Here is a 21,727-nt window from a genome sequence, read left to right on the forward strand (position 1 = left end):
GAATCTCTGTTTTAACGTTATACAAGTATAATGCTAAACCTGTGGAGTTTTCTTTTAAAGGTACAATGTGTAATTACTGGCCACATGCTCCAAACAAATAGAAGGCAGCATTTCACGTCCCCTCACTCCCTCAGCCAGGCTACTCTCTAAAGCAGTGGTTCTCAACCTTTTTTGGGCCAGCGCCTCCCTATCCATTATCCAGGGCCCTTACCGCCCCCATTGACATAGCCCCATTTGGCTATGTCAATAGTAATTATATTGAATTAATAAGTGAATGTTCCTCTCAGAAACTTTTTGTAAACACAGAGACAGTTTTCTTGGATGGTCCACCCCCAGAACATTTTGAGCATTAAATCCCTGCTAAGTCAACACACATGATTTTCTTCCCTCCTTTTTATGTCTGTTGTTTGGGGAAGTAACCTCTTTAAATGTGATTGTGGCACCTTTTCAATGCAATGATAAATGAATTCATTTTGATTCAGTTATTAACTCCTAGACTTTAATAGGCTAGCTCCTCTGTTTTAACACGTTTTTCATGTAGCCTATTTAAACGGGATAACTGTGGGATTGAACAGTAAACGGTTGACAGGTAGCCTAAGCAACACTGTGATCAGGTCAAGATCTCACCACAAATCGCGTAAATGTGCGTAAATGCACACAGCGTCTTTCTTAATGGGGAGACGATTCATTCTTTCACCCATCCACCCTGCCCCACCCCCGCTTTTAAATCAAGTAATGCAAAATGATCCCTTAGGCATCCAGGAATTGAAGAAACTTAACAAGTAAACTTAAGATGTGGTGGGGGGGGTGGCGCTGTTTCCCAAGCTTTGAGGGGACGCCCTCTGTCTCTTTGAAAACCCATGCTTCTAAGTGATTCTGCTCATCTGCTCTTTTCTAATCACATGTAACGTTAGAGTTTATCTTCATAATAACCTCATAAATTAAGCCTTTTATGTCTTCCTGGATTAGCGGGTGTCGCTTCTTCTGCAACAATTAAGTTAAAGGACCATCACCTTATATGATGATCTGCGGGGAGGGGCTTCTCTCCTGCCTGTGTGTGTCTGCTCTTCAATGTCACTCAGTTAACACATAACTGACAAATATATGTAATAAGAATGTATTATAAACACAGACAGTAGTCATACTATTTATAATATTTATAGTGGATGGGCAGACGATGTGGAGGGAAAATCGGAGGAATTGAAGCTCACGGCTGTACCTATAACGTTACCGGCTCAATTTGTCTGAGCAGCCCAGTTAGTTTAGATGAGCACCAAAAGAAGGCGAACAGCGCTTCGTGGTGCTTCCACCTTCTGTGTGTCCCCGGACAAGACGATTTCACACCCAGTCCCCCCCAGTCGCAGACAGGGACATTTAAGTGGTAGCAGGACACCAGAAAGTAGGGGCAGTGAGCGGCCCAGAGGTCGGGGAGGGAGAAGCTCATGCAGCCGCATTGAGTGACAAGCCCTCGGGGCGCTACATTGACTTACTATCACATCTGAAAGCACTAGCGTTATTAAACACAGGACAGGACAGGGTTAGCTGGTTAGCTTACTCCCTCCAGCAGATATCTCTGCCACACAATATACATGACGCCATGATGTCAGGGCTGTTACTCCTTCACTCTCTATGTAAAACTACAGATCAGCCAGAAATAAAGTACTGACCATGTCTTCATCAACACATTTTTAGTAAATAAAGGAGCTGATTAATTTCTGATTAATTTCTAATAGGAATGCTTTAATACCAGGCAGTGACTGTCATGTTACTATAGAAACCATAACAAGCACATAACTCAAATGCATGTTAACACACTTTCTGTTTCTTCTTTTTTATGCCGGAATGAGATAGAAACTAAGATGTGAGATGAGTGTGCGTGTGTGTGTGTGTGTGTGTGCGCGCGTCCGATCTGATTACCACAATGTCAAACAACTCCTGTGATCCCCCTCCTGCTGCCCACATAAGCAGGGTGTGTAAACAGGATGTCGACCCGAGCAACAGTCAACTATTTTAAACTATAGCTTCGGCACACATGCAACCTGTGCTTCATCTCTTCCCAGTAGGAGAGCGGCGGCTGGAGGTAGACTCAACAAAATGGATGAGTTCATAGACTGGCTGTCCTGGATGGCATCCATAAGACAAAGGAGAGGTGCTGGGTGGTTTACCCTCCCAAAACCACTAACAAAACCTGAGTGACAAAAGGATTTGAAAAGTTGCACCTAGACTAAACAGATTTCTTTAGATAAAAAAATGCATGCAACTGTGTTTAAGAAAGCAATCTGATTCAAGTGAAAGAAGTTTAAGCTTGTGTAACAGACACAGGCTGTGTTTTTTTCCTTTAATCATTTTTTCTCCCTTCTTTCAACATAGCAGAGCAACACTGTTCAAATTTAACCTCCATCTGTGTGATTATTAATCAGATCACACATCAATTGCCAGAACCAGCAAAGAAATTCAGCCTGTAATAAAACTGTCATGTGCTGTGGTATAAAGACAGATGTTGCCAGTTGTGTGATAACATAATTAAACTGTTCTGTGAGGAATTCCATAAAATTATTCAAATTGGACGAGCACTATCATTTTACCAATAAAGCAATTTAGGGCAATATGCAGTGTCATAACACTGATGTTATCCTCTCTGCCAGATTTTCCAATAAGTCGGCGCCTCTGCTTGGCCTCCTGTGACAATATGAACAGTATACATGAGCATACCTGAGAGCTAGTGGAGTATGCACAGCAAGACTGTGTGAACTCATATTCTTTTAGTGTGATCTCCTCTATGGATGCAAACTGTATGAGTGCATGAGTTAGATGGCATGACTCTGGAAGGAAGCACACATTCAGCAGGATTATGCACCGCAGCTATTGGTCAAATAGCACCCAGAGCAAAGTCACCTTCACCACACATGTCAAATATTCAGCACTGCACTGCGCAGATATATAATTCTGCAGTAGAGCAAATACAGAGATGCTGGCAGGAATTCAACTCAGACGTGCGGTGATAAGGCTGTGTTCGTCTTGTGAAACACCAGATTTCAATTCAGACATAGCACTCTCTCTCCCTCTTGCCCTCAGCTCTGCGGCAGAGTACATGCGATTAGCGGAGATCTGAGGCAGCAAATGCTCTCTGACCTCCTCTCTGACCTGACGCTGTTAACTCTCTTAGTCTGACCATTAGCCCATAATGTGGACTGGATGCCAGAAACCAGCAGGACCTGCACTGGCAGGCCTGGCCTCTGTTGTGTGTGAGCATGCATGTGTTTATATGTGTACAGTATATCTGTGTGTCTGTGGGTGTGTACCTGTCTGAGCGTACTGTGATAGTGAGGCATATCATCTAGCACTTCCCCCCGAAGCTCGGCAGAACAGAGCTCGGTGACGGTGGCTAAGACGTGCATTTCCACCTTCTCGAGCCTCCACAAGGGACCGTGTAAGCCTTGCATTATGCAAACAGGAAACCTGTGCCCGCTCAGCTCATTCTGTGGCCACTGTTATGCGTGTCACTCTATCCTCTCTGCACACGCAACACGATGGTGGACCCGTGATTGGCTGGCCTTATCTTGCGATATGTAACAAAGCTTTAAAGGCACTTGTTTGACAAAGCAGACTGTATGGGTGCGTATGCAATAAAAGAACAGCAATTATTCATGCCTGTTTTATTTTTTCCTTTGTTATTGTTGGGGTATATCTGTACAGTATCACTGAGAGGGAGAGACAGGCTGATATTTTAGAAATCGCTCTAACTTGATTAAAAGGGCTCTTCTAAAAGACAGGATATTAATATTTAATGTTCTACAGTTTTATCGGTAGGAAGAAATTTCAAGTGAAGGAATCCCTTGCATGGTTAAACATGTGAGATGTTATAAATGCTTTGCTAAAATTGACCATATATCACAGGAAATATGTTTAGGGAGTTGAATATCCTGAAGACAACAGCTCCAAAGCTAATACAAAGTCCCTAACATCATTGTTGTCAGTGTGTTTATTTGACAACTGCAGCAACACAACACAACTTCCTATTACAAAATCATTTAAATCACAAAACAGGTTATTGCAAAACACTCCTCTTTCATACTATTGTTTTGTGTTATTTTTTCTCTTCGACAGTATCTTCACTTCCTCTTAAGCATAACGTCAAAACCACAACTTCTGCACACACAAACAAAAACACAGAGAAAGTAAACATACATGTTCTGGGGTGCACACATATGTTAAAAAAATATATATATATTCATGTTATAAAAAAAAGATACAGAAGCAACTGCAAACAACTGAGCTGCACAACAAATAGCCAAACATCTAACCATTACAACACAACAGATATCACTTTGAGTTCCTCAAAAAGTGAGGTCTGCTAAATTACCACAGCATGTTAGAGGAAAAAAAGAAGAGCGATAGTGCCTTCTTTCATCCTTACTTCTTAACAAACAGTATTTGACTTACTAATAGAGATGCTTAAATCAAGCTTATGGTCCACTTCCCCCAAATCTGACTAGTCTACAAGATGAATTCCCCTGTCAGAATCAAGATGATCAAACAGATTACAATTATTTCATCCCCCATCTTTATTAATGAGGACTGTCTTTCATAGTTATGTTCCCTAATAAGAATAAATGATATGCCACTGCCAGGTTTGTTGTTCCTGCTCACTCAGGGGACTCTCAGACATTTACACTTTGAGTCTGAGAAGATTTTAGATTGATTTTTGCATCACCTAAAGGGGTAATAGCATCTTGGATGTTGTGGAGAACAAAGAATGCAAAAAAGAAATAGAAAAAAGCCCTCAGTGTGTCAGTTAGAGGCGTATTAGCACAAGCCGCAAAAAAACTTAAAAGAAAGACTGTGAAATGCCACAAAAGTAAAAAGTTATCAAGTAATTGAGCGAAGATCGTAATGCCCTGGGGACAATTAACATGGTTCATGGTGCATGAGTGAAAATCCTGGGTTAGTCTAATGGGAGAATAAAAAGACTGCCTGCCTGCCTTCCCAGTAACACTACCCCGGTAAGTAGCCTATCAAAGCCCAGTGTCAGGAGCTGAGAGTAAGACATCTCGTCCTTCGTCCCCATCCATGCACCATTTCTCACACACAACAATTAATACAGCTCCCTCTGTTTCAACTCCAACCGCAGGCTGAGGAAATTAACCACAGGATTTGTTCAAAAGGCATAAAGCAAAAGGGCTTGCTATTCACCACGTAGAAAGCAGAGAGCAGAAACATGACTGTAATACAGTGAGTTGGGAAGGAGAGAGTTGCTCGTTTTTCCTTCCTATAAATGCCATGGCAGATCCTGGACAGTAATAGTTCTTTCTGGATGACTTGAAAACAGAGACCGTGCTTGGACGACTGGCTCTATTCTAGCGGGGGAGGCTTTATTTCTATCCTTTCTTGGTGTCAAGTGCACATCCATGACACCTTTCTCTCCCTCTCTCCCATGCATCAGTTCATCAAAGTTGTAACCCTGTTGTCTTTGCAGAGCAAGTCAGAATGTGCCCCTGGCAAAGAATGAAGGAAAAGTCAACAGGAATTAAGTTTCAGTGCAACTGTTTACTCAACTGTGGCCTGCAGTTATTGAAATTTTATCCATGGTTTTGTGTGACTACTGCAGTAATGAATTCAGTATGGCTGTGATTTTCTCACTGACGACATGCTCATTTTGAGCTGGAAAAAAAGATGGGTGGGTGGTGAGGTCTGGGATTGGGGTCTGGAGCTAGTGGTGTGGGGATGAAGAGCAGATCTGGTAAGGCCTAAAGCTGAGACTGAGAAGGAAGATGCACTCTGACACACCCTTTTATACTTACTGACCAGCTAACAGTTCTTCTCTGGTATGTATTCCCATTCTCTCCCACCAAGTACCCTAACTAATGCAAAACAAAAATGCAAACAGAGGGATCCTGTTTCATGGCACACATTGTGTACTAGTGATAAGATGACATCTCAAACATCACATTTGGCCGGTATAGTATGTTTGCCAATTATTCATATGTGTCTCTAAACTACAACAAAGCATGGCAGAAATAATTAAAATATATGACTAATTTCAATAATCGCTTATGAAGTCATATTACTATTCAAGTGATATAAGTAGGGCTGAGCAATATACTTGAAATTAATGATTTTTCTTACCATGATAAAAACATATATGTGCACAAGTGATTATCACTGCATTGACCTGCGTATTAAGTGAGATGTCAAGCATTGACTTTTCAAAATGCTAAGCTATCTACGGCAAACGTTGTCAAAATGAGACACGGATCAATTTGCTGGCTGTCTTCATTTCTGACAACAGAACTCTGTACCACAGTGTCACAATATCACATGATCATAACGTCATGATGATTCTGCTGAAATATGATAAATGATAATAGTGAATTAGTGCTCATATCTATATGTTACAGTGTCATATATCCTATGTTCCATGCTACAGCATTGTTGTTGTCCTCCCTGTGCAAATGCTGATGGATGTGCTGTGACAACAGATAGCGGCACAGAGCCTGTGCATCATCACCAAACAGCTCCTGACAACAACGCTAGTCATCCTGTCGGATAGACCAAGATAGCAGAAGACACACTGATCTTTTCAATGTTGTTTACTTAAACGCACTGTCGTGTGCCACACATAACACTGACACCAACAGAAAGAGCTTGTCTGTTTGCCTCAAATCTGAGATGGTGAAAATGTTGTGGGCTTCACCGACAATAATGCCAGCGTGCATCTCCGCACCTAACACTTAACACTGCAGAGTGTGGCATTAGTTGTGAGTGTTTACAATGAGCCAGGCAAAAATGCTGTCATCCTATTGGATGTCATGGTTTCTTAACTGTCTACAAAATCCTGTGGCACCTACATACTTAAAATATGTCAGAACACCATGATAAATATTTTACCAAAATGCAGATGTTGCATGCTACAATAAACACACTCACAGCCAAACACAATCGCAAAGAGCACTTCCCTTTCTTTAAATATTCAAAAAGGTCCTCAATATACATAAAATAATAATAATAATGTGTTTATGTAGTAGATTTACTTTGAGGTGGAATTAAATATTAAGTGGCACTTTAAGAGGAGGCTGCTGTTGACATGTCTTAATAAAGAGAAGACCAGTGTAAAAGGGGGATTGGTCTACCTGGTGCTGCTGGAGATGCAGGAGCTCAGCTGCAGTCACCTCCATTGATGGCGTGGTGCTCTTGGGCCGTCCTTCCCTGGACCCGCCGTCCACGCTTCCTCCTCCATTTAGATTTGCTGGTCCGTTGCTCGTCGCCTCGGTCCCAGATTCTTGCATCATGACTTAAAAACCTGAGTGAAGACACAGAAGAGAGAAAACAGGGACAGACACAGAAAGGGAGACAGCGAGAAACAGCTGTTAAAACACACAGCAATGAGGTCGCATTTTAACTCTGAGCCAAACTATAAACATCTGTCATATCCTTCCCACACAATTTTGCTTTTATTGCAGGTTTCCCTGTTGGTTTGTGCTTCCCCGTGTCTTGTTTGTTTGTAGCCTATGCAATGAGGCAAACACACACGCTCGCACAGACTGCTTCTCCAAAGAATAATGAACTGCTCCATTGTTTTGTCTTTTCCGGTGCAGATCAGTCCATACTGGGCTAGAGCGAAGCGAGTGGGATTCAGGTTTTGTTTGTGTTCCCCATTATGGGGTATAAGCAGGGGTGCGGTGGAGGGTTTGGGGTCCAGCACACATCGGAGAGGAACCCAACCTGAGTTGAGTGAGAGCTGAGGAGCCCAAGAAAACACTGGACCTCCAAAACAAAACACTTTCTATGGAAATGGATATATTTACTTGCATGGCTCCCAGAAGAACCACGGCAGAATGGCTTTTTAATGGGAAACAGGGTGACTGTGTGAGGCCTGCCAAAGGATCTCCATGAGAAACATCCAATCTGAGGCCGAATGAAAACAGTCAAGTCCTTCAGGGGTGCTCAATTAACACCAAAATACAGGTCTGAATATAAATAACCCACTTTGAGTTCTGCAGAAAGTGTTGTCTTTCATAATTTAAATCTAACTCAAAAGGACAACGTACAGATATTGGCAGTATAGTTTTATGTATCACCTAAGTTATTATTATTGTGAATATACGGCTATTTGCTTATATTATACCCCCACCCTCCACTGGTGCATATCAATAATCCTCAAATCAGTGGAATGATTTACAGCTATTGTGCGTTGGTCACAGGCCTCAGTGCTGCAACGCGTCTAGCCTCCCAATTCCAGGGCGGTTAATGAAGCTGACCAAGTCAGGCAGAAGCGAATTAACCTGGCTGATTAATTATTTATATGAAGCAGAATAAATGCCTTTAAAACACTGGACCTCATCATGAAAGAAGGTGAAAATGGAACTAAATGCAGATTTATAGTGTTGCATTTAAGGCGTGTAATAGGAGGTCCAATGTGAATTAATATGTGGTCTACTACACAGGCATAGTGTCTCCAGAGATCCAGATCTAAACAAGATGCGGACACACACCCAGACACCGTGGGGACACACACTCAGGCTGACAGATAGGAAATTGAGGTTGACAACTTGTCACATAAGAATATTTACAGAGAACAGGTGAGATAATAATCCAGACAATGGATTATTAAAAAATAAACAGCACTATGAGCAGCACTGCTATTTTACGTCATGGATCAGGGATAGTCTCTCAGCTCAGTATCATCAGTAGCATTTGTGGGCTACAGTGAGTTTAAACAGTACCAGAACAACAATCAAAACCAAAGTTTACTATGGTTTACATCTCTTCTCCTGTAGAAGCCTTCCTTGCAAGAAGCATATCCGAATGAGTCATCTGACACTGTGGCCTGTGCCGGTTCAGTTGCGTGTCACAACGCCCCCACACTCAGGGGCCTGTCTGAGCAGCTTGGACCCGGCCTACAGGCCCTGTTCTCTGGGCTGGGGATAGAGCCGGCCCCCCTCTCCCTCCAGACAGATGTTGACCCGGCTCACCCCTCCAGTCTGGCACGGCCTCCCTCCATAATGGGATTTTCTAAACAAGGAGTGAGCAAGAGGAATACTGTGGGATGGGATACAGCCAGCCACAACTCCATCTACAGGCCCTTGCTCGCACCAACTCCCTTTCTGAGACACCAATTAGAAACACACATTCTCGGGCAAAATTAAATGCCATTTGAAATAAACCATGGGCTGACGTTATTCACCCCCACTTATTTTTCAAATAAAAGACATTTTTCCACATGCAGAAAAAAGAAAGGGGCCTGCTTTCTTTTTTTCCCAAAGCTACATAAACTGGGGGAAAGTAATGGCTATTATACATGCACTGTCATTCAATGCAAAATTTTCATAATTATAACGGAAAGGCGTAAAATTCCAAATGCATGGCATCTCCAAAAGTAATCAAGAGAATGAGCCGTGGGCTATTTTAATGTATGCAAAACTAGTGACCCACAATAAAGGAGAAAAAGGCTACAATGAATGCAAAGTATTGCGCGCATGCTTGGAACCGGCACTGATGAGGGGATGGCTAAAATTAACACCCAATTAATTTTCGAATTGACAAACAAATGAAACCCATAAATCTACTTTCTCATTAATTTTACCGCAGAATAATTCAAAGCTGCAATATCATGAGCGAAAAAATTGGAGGAAAAAAGAAAATGGAAAATGGGCATTATCCATCATAAATATCAAGCAGATAGGAAAGAGCCTTATTAGAGAGTTGTGCTGATAACAATGTTAATCTGTGAAGCACTGAGGCAGGGACACCATCATCAGCTGGGGCCTGGGCAACCTGGCCACGTGATTTGGCCCTGTGTTTGTTTAACTATCTATTTATTTTCACTTTGCTCAGGGGATAGCCTTGTCTGTGATGACTCAAAAAGCTGCAAGTTTTTCCACCCGTTCCATTTATACAACACGTACAAATTCAGCTGTAATTATGGGTCAAGAGTCCTGCTAAAAAGGCTGTAGTTACTGGAGTTTAAAACATATGTATTCATGCTCCAAACACAAACATTTCAACATAAAACAATACAGAAAAGGAGACATGAGGAAAAAATATCTTTCTTATTATTAATGGAGCATGTTAGCTTTTTTTTCTGAGCTGGGAAAGAGTTTTGAAAATAATCAAAATAATGGAAATTCCAGGAGATCAAAACAAGGCAACAGCAGTTAGTACAAAAAGAACTGGCTGTGCTGTTGATTATTAGATGCCTGTCTGTTCTTTGGGGGGAGTTGCTTGCAAAACAAAACAAGTGTTTGGAACAAACACTGGATAATAAAAAAAGGTCAGAGTTTCTGTTTGTTTACAGTTTGTTTTGTTTTCCCTGACTCAAATATGGGGAGTACAGTACAAACAAGAGTCACATGTGTCTCCCACCTGACCAGACAGGTTGAAGGTTAAGAACAGCCGGTGGCCAGAGCTCATGAACCCTGCCTCTCCTCTCCACCCCCCACCCCCTAATTCCTGTCCCCCTGTCATGCTTGCCTGGAATTCAACAGCTCAAACAAGTCTGCAGTCGATTCAAGGTAGGGTCGGCCCACGCAGCTGTGCTTTGACCCTTCTCCATGTTCTGTTTTTCTTTAATGCTCATGACAGTAAAGCCTCAGCGGCCACCTGCTTCGATTCGCCAAGTTCTCACACAGCCCTTGTTTACACAAGCACACAACAAAAGCACACCATTTCTTGGGTGGAAGATAAAGACACACCGAGGAGGGGACAATGGGGAGAGGTTCAATTTAAAGCTGTTTAGGTTCAGCTTGGTTGCTAGACTAGACAACACATCAGCGTGTACCAAAGGTACAACAACAGCATGCTTCTCAAGGTTTGTCGTATGTTCCGATGTATTTTGGCTCGTGATTCCAAGAAAAACTCAAAAGACAAACACAAGCTGTATGTTAAATAATCCATTATTACAGTCCTTATCACTGATAACAAGCTACCACACTCAGAATACGTCTCTTGGAAACATCCACCAGACAACATAGAATTTGGGCTGAATCCCAATAACCTTTCTAATCTGTAGACCCACACCCATCCACATATTATCAGCAAAAAGAGGCCTTCTGCAAACCAGAACCACCTCAATCAAAGAGACTCAATCTGGACTCACTTGCCGCTCTCACTACAATCCTCTGGCCGCTCTCTGCTGCTACCGGCAGGGATGACATTCTACCAAAGGAGACTTCACAGTCAGACCAAACAGCCATGTAATCTTGTCAGCCACTTCAACCAAGTCACAGATAAGCAAAGCATATCTCCAGACTACTGTGACAATATAGTACGAACACACACCCCACCCCTTGCAAATAATACCTCCATCACAAACCCCACATCCTTGCACTACACGAGACACAGAAGCACTTTCCAAGTTCTTCCCAGACCTTGTACGGGGTATAAGCAGACCACTCGTGCTGGCAAACAAAGCAGCTGTTTGTTTAATAAGTGATTGCTGCCATGGCTACAGTAAACAGGAGGAGCAGGGGTTTGTGTTTATGAACAAACACATCTCCTTGCTGGAGCCATTTAATATTAACCAGGTGGAATGATCAGCAGATTTCCTAGGTGACAGTCAGGGCAGGCCTAGTGTAAACAAGTTCTGGGAGGGGAGGAGAGAGGGCCAGGCTTTGGGGAATCAAGGTCGATGCAAATGCAGCTTTGGCTAGAATAAACAGCAAGGCAGAAGTCAAGATAAACAAAAAGTCATTCTTCTGACATTTGAAGACGCATTAGGCTGGTGTGTTGCAGCTGCTCGCAAGCCACGGTGAATGAGAACAAGATGGGTGATGGTGGGTTTGGGCAGCCAGCGAGGTGGTCTCCTATGGAAACACATCATTGTCAAGCAAAGCAACCAAGTGTTTCTCCCAGACCTAACAAACAGTGGTTCTTCACAACAGCACAGCGAGGAACTTGTAAAAACATGTTAAACATTTACCTTGTTCAATTATTCAGTAACAGGGTTTGTGGAAATAACAAAGGATGTCTGAGGGCTCCAAGAGCTGGCAGTCACAACATCAGGGTATATAGTGAAAAAACAAAAACAACAAAAAAAAAAGAAATTAGGTGGAATTGAACGGACAAAGATGTTATCTATCTATCATAAAATTAAGTATGTGCCTTTGACATTGTATGTGTGACTTCAAGCGATTGTGAGTTACTCCAGCTGCTAGATCAAACACTTCATTGTCTGTAAGCAGTGATTACAAAAGACGTGGTAGTTAATGTAGTGCAGGGACTCTCAAGCTGCACGTCACCTTGACCATGAATTTTTAATGCTTACAACAACTTGTCATCTGCTGAGCTGAAGCAGTCCAACGAGGCTTCCCTACCCAGAATCCATAGTTTTCTGTCTCTACTTCCCCTACTGATTTCATTTAGTCCCCCAAAAACAGTTCCCCCCCCCCACGTATGGAAGGCATAAAATATGAGCAAGGGTGCCAAACACATATTTATAATACATTGGGACAACTGTGATAGGATTCTCAAGCATGTAATCTAGATCCAAACCTCTTACTGCACCACGAGCAGAGGAAGGGGACTCGACATCCAAGCAATGGTGAGTCTGATGATTCATATGAATATCAACCTATTATCACGCTACAAGCTCAGATAAATTAACAATAAGAAGGGTACTAAAAGGCAGACTCCAGTGGAGAAGCTGAGTAGATCCATAATTTCAGAAAATACACAAACCAGTTTATCTCCTTTGCATGGAGCCATCCGAGAAACACCTCGGTGTAAAGGCCTGCTGTGCGCAGACAATGACGGAATGTGCCAAAGTAAGGCAGGCCATGGTATTTTTAGTATCAACTAGGGCCGATAGAGACTAAGTAAATAGAGAAGTCTAATGAGTTTAAATCTGGTTGTACATGAATGGAATAGTAATTCTGGGATGTGGAGCCTGTTTTAGGAGTGGCTCGCCACACATTTTCTCAGCGACTCTCCTTCATTTGACTTTGATAATCATGCTCACATGTGGCTCATGCCCATTAACACTACAGCGAGAGGACACACACCAGGAGACAAGAGGCCTCTTTTTTTTCTGACCACAGGCTCAATGCACGGGAAAAAGCAAGCATCACTTCCCTCAAGCTCATCTTACCAATTAGACCTGTCAAACATGCATACCCAAAGAAAAACACAACTTCAATCTATCAGCATCCTATGGGACCTACAAAAGAGCTTATTGTTTTAACATTAGTTAAAGAGTGTCATACATTTTTAATCATTTTTACTAGAATGTATGTAAGGGCAGTTCCCACGGGCATGGGAATGCGAACTTGTGGAGGGGAAATGTGTCAGATGCATTTTCCTGGGAAAACCAAGGTTAGCCTTAACGAACTAGTCTAATTAATATTGCATACCTACACAAAGAGAGGACAGTATTATTAGAACTGCTGTCTTTTGGGGAGATGTCAACTCACTGGAGTGCACACTTCCTCTGTGAGCCGACAACAGGTAGCCTAATCATTTTTGGGAAACGATTTGCAGTTCTATTAACTCATCAAGACAGACTTGTGGTAAAACCACCGCTCTACACACAAAGTAAGCCGCTAATTACTGTTGAGTAAGTCAAGTGTGGTAGATGCATTTATTTATTATGATTCCTCTCTCAGTACCATGCAAGATAACTGGACAAAACAGTAGGATCTGGCCTTACCCCTGCTATTTAAATGATTCTTACCACTGTTGTTTCTGTACAGACAAAAACACGCAGCAGGTGAAGGTTGTTTAGAGTTACTCACACAGAGATGAAGTTAAGCTATTGATTTTCCAGACACAATCATTAACCTTTACACACAATTAATGGCATGGAAATGCAATGGTCATTTTGTTTCAGTAGTAGCTCACCTACAAATGTCAGTGATGAGTGTCTGTTTAAAATTTAGGCATCTGTACCACATCTGCCAGTTTGCTATTAGGCATCTGATTCACTGCCATTGGTATGAGAGGGGGCTTACCCATTGACCCCTCCTGCTGCTTCTGAAGGAGCAATTCTTTCTCAATATGTTACCGGGGTTGTTTAAGCCCAAGAAGCATGTTATTATTTTAAAAGCCCCAGCTTCCCAGAGAGAGGACAGAGAGGGTTAAAAAGGAAAGGGAGTTTGTGTCTTCCATTAAGCAGTTAAATTGAAGATAAAGAGCGAGGGGCTAAATACCACAGGACCTTACATGAATTTCTGCTTTTTAATGGAATCAGGTTTTAACAACTCTTTTTTTGTTAAATACAGCCCATGTCAGGAGGATGCGTCCCACTCATAAAGCAGCACAATGACAATGTACAGTGGCACTAATACAAGGACATAGTTCATCATGACATTTTCTGCAATTCCCAACTGATTAGGGTCATTATGTTGGAGGCCTGATTTATGTTGTCATTTCCTCTCACCGATCCTGCATCAATGAATCTTAATGAATTGGTAAATAAGGGTGAAGATTACACTGTGTGACACCGCAACATTTCTCACCCTCAACGGCCGAGATTTATGTAGCCAATTAGGGACTAACAGAGAAAATTGGCTGGCAGAAAAATAATATTCTTTATGGTAGAAAATGGAGGAGCATTCTCAGTGAAGGGCAATTGTTCTGTCAGTTTTAAAGTCCATAAACCACCCCCCAAACCCACCTCCAAAGTGCACAGGGAAGTCAGACTCTGTTTGCAAGCAGGGGACGTAGGGGCAAGTTTAGACCACTATGAGTCTGTCAGTTCACATAGCCGCTGAGCCTTGTGCTGAGCAAAAGTCTTTAACAGTCACCATGGCCCACCTCACATGTTTGATCAGCATAAATACACCCCTGTATGACAAACATGTTTACCTTCCCACTGCAAACATCAGACAATCAGACACCATGAGGTGCTGCTTCTCTAATGAAGACACGGGAGCTTTTATCAAGGCCAGCCGTGTCCCTCTGTCAGAAATATGCCTCTTTTATACAGACATCAAAAAGCATTTGTACAAAGAAGAGAAGCCAAATTATTTGCTCTAAACATACAATAAGGCAATATTTTTCAATTAGTTTTTTATGAGAGGAAAAAAAAATCTTAGTTAAAAAACACATCCAAATGCCCTTCATCTGTTTTTCAAAGGAGGAATATCAAAATACAATCCCCTCTTTGAAGATATCTCTGATCAACACATAGAAGAGGACATATACAATATGATTAGGGGCTCTTAAACTATTCCTGGGTACATCGTTATCACAACCATGATACTTTTTATTTCTTAGATGCAGATTAAGGAATTTTGAAGATGATTATGGTGAGGGACAAAACTATTTTGTGTATCACTACAAAGCATGAAAAGCTTGCCTGCTTATTAATACCAACTTCTTAAAAGAGCACTTAGAGTTATAATGAGAGGCCTTTATGTATTACATATTGTGACTAGATTTAGTGTGAGGAAGCGGCTCTCCACATCAAACAAACTGGTCTGCTATTAGGCACAGGGGCTGAGGGATGCTGTGTGAAAAGGAGTGGAAAATTAAAGCTGAAGCAACGCAGGAAAGGGCTTAATTTACTGGCATGTACAGTATGCAAATGAGATTACTCTCAGCTTAACTGCATCATTTATGTCCATAATAACAGCATCATCATTACAGGGCTCAAATTAAATTACACTGTAATTAGCATATCAAAGTGATTGGTTAAAGTTTAAAACAAATACCCAATTTTGTTAATGAACATCTGTAATCACCATGTAGACTCTCAGTGAAAACATCCAAAACAAATATGTGTTTTGGAGAAGGGGAGGAATATCCCTCCTAAACGACATGTCAGTCTGTCTGTGTGTCTCTGTGTGTGTCTGTGTGTGCGTGGGGGGGTGGGGGTTCGTACTGATGTTGGCAGGAGGGGGGGGTGTTTTACCTGGAGAGCTCCACACACTCAGGATATATTTCCAAAACTCCAGGAGATCAAAGATCCAATTTCCCACACTTGCCACTTCAGGAACTCATCAATAAAATACTAATCACTTCACGCTTGATTCTGAGAATGGAGCCGCAGCCGAAGGCTTAGGGAGACTTCCATATCACAAAAAAACACCTCCGTTCAGACTGTCTTGACTGTTGTTGATTGTGCACACACTCCTGCAAGACACACATATAATTTGCAGTCAGGTTTATCCAATAGCTGTGCTGCCTTATTTTCCTGATAAACATGGCGAGTTTTAACATCCAGCGCTGTAGCTCAGAGAGCACTTCCTCAGACCTCTGACAGAAATCACACACACACACACACACACACACACACACACACACACACACACACACACACCTTATTTCATGTGTATATGAAAGAAAAGTCGACCCTTTTGATGTAGCACTTCTATCATCTACATATTGATATAATGCATAATGGATTACACAACATACAAAGTGAACTTGATTTTTTTTCTACTTTTGCAAATGTCAGATACACTACCGCTAAGCCCCATGAATACCCTACCTGTTTTCCACTTTTCACTGTTATTACTACCAGTCTGTTTTATGCTACTAATTTAACAAAAAAGTAAAAGGCAGCAGTGGTGTACATTATGAGAAATGTACTCATCAAATTTTTAAGAAGTGGCATCTTATTTTATTTATTAAGAAATCCATTAAAAGGCCTCATTCCTTGCAAGTATGTAAGAGATGTGCCTTTCAAGGTAGAGCTAGGGCAAATCCACTCCATCAGCTAATGATGGCACTCATTACACAGAGAAGCTGGCTAATGAAGGCGCGGTGGCCGGCCGATCCCCTCACCCAGCATAAAGCCCTATGAAATGCTAATATCTCACTTCTAATTAAAGTATACTAAGTCCAAATGCACCTTCACGGCTAGTAGCGGGCAACATAAATTTTATTTTTCAACACTACACTACACCCAGAGATGTGCCTGAGCAACATTCCATTAATTCATATTTAATACCCCCACTAGTCCTGCGTTTGCCTTGCTATCTGCCTGTCCTCTCCTTCTCTCCCCTCTTTATATCGTGAGTAGGCACATCATTACGCTTTCTAAGAGTCCTTTTTTGCTTTTGTTGGTACACATATCACTTTAAAGTGCTTCCAGAAATAAACACACATGCACACAACAGCCTTTCTGCGTGTGTCACAGGGGAAAGGTCAGGAAAAAAACAAAGAGAAAAAAGAGAAATATGCCACCATCGCCCCTGCTCAACCTGTATACATTAACAGTGTTTACACATCTCTGGCTGTAAATATGTTTACAAGAAAACCTGCTGCCCTTCTCAGAAACTGACCTTGAAGCCAGTAAACAACTCTTTTACAAAGTTCATTAACGTCAAAGAGGGTATAGTCTTTCCCCTCGGATGGATAAAAAGAAAGGTCAGTGCCATTAGCTTATCAACAAAATGGCCTGAACAAATACTAAAGAAAAAATTAAAACTGTCAGTTTGAAATGTGGTTAAAACTAAATGTAAAGCACAACTGAATTTTATCATCGTAATTATCACTAGTTAAAAATGTCAACTTACAGCTAATTCTGTGTGTGTGCCTCAAAATATCAAAAGTCACTGTGACTCACAATTGGCTTTTGTCAGAAAGATGAAAACCATATAGGGCTGAACGATTTTGAAAAAATACCTAATTGGGAATATTTATATATTTTGATTATTCAAATTTTCATTGAAAAACATATTTAAATGATTGCAAGGATCTGTACCAAACAAAGATGTTTTCTTAAGTCTGTGGCATATGACGTGAAGGCCAGGACATCTCTGCAGCATGACAATGTTCCATTCAAAATGGTATTTTGACACACATTTCACCTTTAACAAATATTGCACCAACTGCTATTGCGATTTCGATAAATTGTTCAGCCCTAAAACCACAGATGTAAAATATTTTCCAGTGTCTGCTTTTACTATGAATGTCTATGCATATTCAATATACTGGCATTCTGACACCACAGCTTTGACTGAGTAACTTCAAAACTGACTCACTGGGTCTGAAGCATTTTATCAAAGAAATTATACAAGAACTATCATCGGTACACAAGCTAGCTCTATTACACATGACTGCATTATTTTGCTAATAAATGACCTCTCCAGAACCAGAATCTTTGAAGCTGCACAAATTATTTTAAAAAATGACGCTTTCTTTAAAATGCATTTATTTTTAAAATGTTCAAATATGAATTGTTTTACATTTAGTGCATCATTTGCTAAAGGGGAGCAGTAAAATGCATGAACTTAAAGGTCAGTGTTAAGAACATATCACATGACGTCTGTTTGATCCCGGCCCAAGTATTTTCCCAAGGATTCTCTGGCTCTGTACTGTGTAAATCACGCAGGCTGACCTTCTACATTCCTCATGCTCTGTCTTCCCATTCATCCACAGGCACAGATAATACTGGGCAAATATCATAAACGTGAGGATTTTAGGATTGAGGTGAGGCTGCCATCATCCTCCACCAACTGGGGAAAAGAAAGCCCATGCATCTGAAAGAACCCTATTTCCACCTACTGCCAGACTCACCTGCAGTGAGGTTGCCTGACCCTAATGCCTAATAGCCCATGGAGAATCCTCCCAGATGATTGGCAATTTGAGTGAAGTCCAGTTTCTAGATTTTGATGACATCTTACTTTGTATTGATAACAGTGCACATGAAGAACTATCCACCTCTGCTAAATTCAAACCAAATACACCTGCCTCAAAGGCAAATCTTAAAACTTTCATGGACTTTATAGGTTTAATCACTACTGCGTTCAATCTGAAATTACAAACAACATTTTGGCTAGTTTTTACAACTAAAACTGATGCTTGATCAAACATCAACAATTAAAATTAAAAAAGCTACAACCTCCAGAATGCTACATTGCCTCTGCAGTATCCCGGGTTTTTCTGAGTTCATCCAAGTATTACAGAGGGCCTCTAAGCATCGCCAAGAAGTTTCCAGTTCAAACGCAGTGTCGGCTTCGGGCCAGGGCGCGACCTGCAGCTGAACTGGCCTCTGCTCGGCCACAGGGAGGAGGGCAACAGCCACTCCAAACACATCACCCCACCCCCTGATAAATAACTTAACACAGCAAACAGAGGCCCATCAGTCAACCTACACATAAGCTAACACCAGGACAGGGACGGAGATCGATGGAGAGATACAGACAAAGAAAGATGGAAGGAAGGGAAGAAAGACAAGAAGAGGGGACAGAGAAGGAGAGAGGGGGGGGTACATTGTGAGGGCATCTAACAGTGGAGGGTAGATAAATATCACACGGGAGCCTGAGCCAAGCAGTGTGGAAGGCCAAGCACTGTAAGGCTGTGAAAGCCAGGCTATTTTGCCGAGCTGTGACATTTGTTTCTTATTGTCTAAGTGGCAGCTGAAAGCGTCTCCCTGCGAGGGCCCCTCGGCTCTGCTCTGGCCCGCTTTGACAGGGAGGTAACCATATTAGGACGTGTATGGTAAAGTAAACAATAACATAGTTGCAATGAGATGGAAATTTTTCAGCTAATGGTGTTTGTCATTCCTGTTTTCACTGCACTGAGCAGCCCTGTGTTTTTTTTTTCTAGCTGGCCACAGAGACTTTGTTTATGAAAACAACGCAGGAGCCAAGGCTAAAACCAGAGCAAAAAAAAGAAAACTGTAAATAAATATCAGTTTAAAAAATGCCTCTACCTTTTTCATTTGATTACATAAATAAACCCACATATGGGTAGAAACAGCCTTTCGCTTCCCGCATCCCTCCCAGGCCGTGTCCACAGTACGGTGGCTAAATTTGAAACATTTTCCTCTCCGGTATTACCTTCCCACCATGTTAATTCACCACCTTTCACAGATACAAATCAGACTCTAAAAACACTCTCTACAATGGAGAATTCTGAAAACAATGGTCTTGCGCTAGAAGCTAGTAAAATCAATATTTTACATTTTTTCAGTTGTCTGACAAAAAGAAAGAAAAATATGTCAATGAAAGCATCAAAATATTGTGTTTAGCTTCACTGAAAGACAATACAAGTGATCGGGTGGAGTACGAGGATGCAGAAGCTAAAGCTGGGATCCATTAAGTTTACTGATGCCAGTGTAACCGGCTGCTGGCGAGAATGTACTGCACGGTCCTGACTCAAACCGGCGAACTCCGGTACGGGAAGCAGACACGCTGATGAGGAGGCAAAAACCCATGGGCACTATCGTCTGTCGCCAGTGCGTCTCTTATGCTGCATTCAGACCAAACTCAGATTTAATCCTCGCAATGCTGGACAACTGCCAAGTGTTCACACACAATGCAATAATGTGAATAAACACAACTTGCCATTACTACAGCTGTATGAACCCCATGTAAACATTTTGCTGTGATTTAATAGCAACAAACTGGGATAGGATCAAACTGATGCCGAAATAACTACAACATGATGCAGATTTGTTAAACATCTGGTCTGTCAGCAAGACCACATGACAACAACTTCTAAAATGTTTGATTTCTGAATAGAGTTCGAATCAATCAGGGCTATGCTTTGCTACCTTGTTCACATTTAAGTACAACAATAGCTGGAATAAAGCTACAGGCACATATTTTCTGAACTCACCAGCTAGTTCAACTCAGACCTCCCTTTCTTTCCTCCAAGTAATATCCAGTTTTGTCCGCTTTTTATATAAATATGAAGCAGAAGTTAAACAGAGCTCTGGGTGCGCACCGACGCTAACAACAACAGTAGAACTGGATGTGCATGGAAGCTTGCTGCTGAGAAGCTCGAGTGAAGATAAATCAACACTGTAATCCCAAAAATTTAAGTAAAAAACTAATTTTATAAAAGCAGTTAATTCCGAGATCCTCCCGTTAAGTCAGAGTAAAGTCAGTCAGAGCATAATCCAGTCCGACTACAGATGTTTATTTGTCCAAAAGCTGCAAACAGCGCTGCCCTCGGCTAATGAACCGTTATGTTTCTATCACCATAGAATGAGTCTGGTTAGTTAAAAGTAAGAAAAGAAGTGAAATTTAGACAAATGCAGGACCATGCAAATTATTTAGTGCAAGAGCCGACAGAGCTTGTTGGCCACCGCAGTTTCTCCTACCTACTTGCAAAGGGAGGGTGAGCGGTGACTGTTGGTTGCACTTTGCAACCCTCACCACTAGATGCCACTAAAACTTACACAATGAACGTTTAAAACAGAACTAAACTTTATCATAAGGTAGCCACGCAAGAATCAACAAACTTTCCCCGCTAAATCAATAATTTGCAATCAGTAGTTACTGCAATCAATAGATCCACTCCCTGCTGAGCGAAGTACATCTGCATTGAAATTTTTCACTTTGAGTTCTTCACTGAACTCTGACACATGAATTTACACCAATTGTCTAAGAGCAAAACGTTTTGATATCGCTGACCTTCTAGGGGACAGATAGCTGGAGAGTCCAAAATGGAGGACATTATCATAGATCATCAGCTGTGTTGCACATTTAACTATTATTTAACCCTGCTCGGTCAGAGTACAACCTGCTCCACAGACAAGGTAAGGCTTGCAGAAAGTTATGAAACTGGAGTAAACCGTCTTTTGAATATGCTGTGTGAACTTAGCGAATATTCTAACTAGTTAGATGGTTAGCTTAGAGAGCTTTTATCCTCCTTCAAATGCTCTTTATTGGATAAAATGAGAACAAGATAAAAAGAGAACAAAATGCCAGGAGGAAAACACCCAAGACAGAAAAAATAGAAAGAGAGCAATTGTGACTGCTTAGCGCCAGCCTAGCTGGCTAGTGTGAGGTAGTTTACCAGGTAGTTTAGCCGTAAACATTTTAGTTAATACTCA

The 21,727-nt window shown here is 41.6% G+C and overlaps 1 protein-coding gene across 1 annotated transcript in view; it reads right to left on the reverse strand.

Annotated features, from left to right (window-relative positions):
* The window catches only part of foxp1b (forkhead box P1b), a 151,759-nt gene that overhangs the window by 75,983 nt on the left and 54,049 nt on the right, over nt 1-21,727 (reverse strand). Inside the window, 2 exon segments of the mRNA XM_038695446.1 lie at nt 7,131-7,300; nt 15,848-16,068. Of these exon segments, the coding sequence (XP_038551374.1) occupies nt 7,131-7,289 (159 nt within the window). The 5' untranslated portion in view covers nt 7,290-7,300; nt 15,848-16,068.

Source organism: Micropterus salmoides, unplaced genomic scaffold (assembly GCF_014851395.1).
Source record: "Micropterus salmoides isolate LMB-PRFRI ecotype aquatic unplaced genomic scaffold, ASM1485139v1 Ms_hic_scaffold_4, whole genome shotgun sequence".
In the NCBI taxonomy this organism is placed as follows: Eukaryota; Metazoa; Chordata; class Actinopteri; order Centrarchiformes; family Centrarchidae; genus Micropterus; species Micropterus salmoides.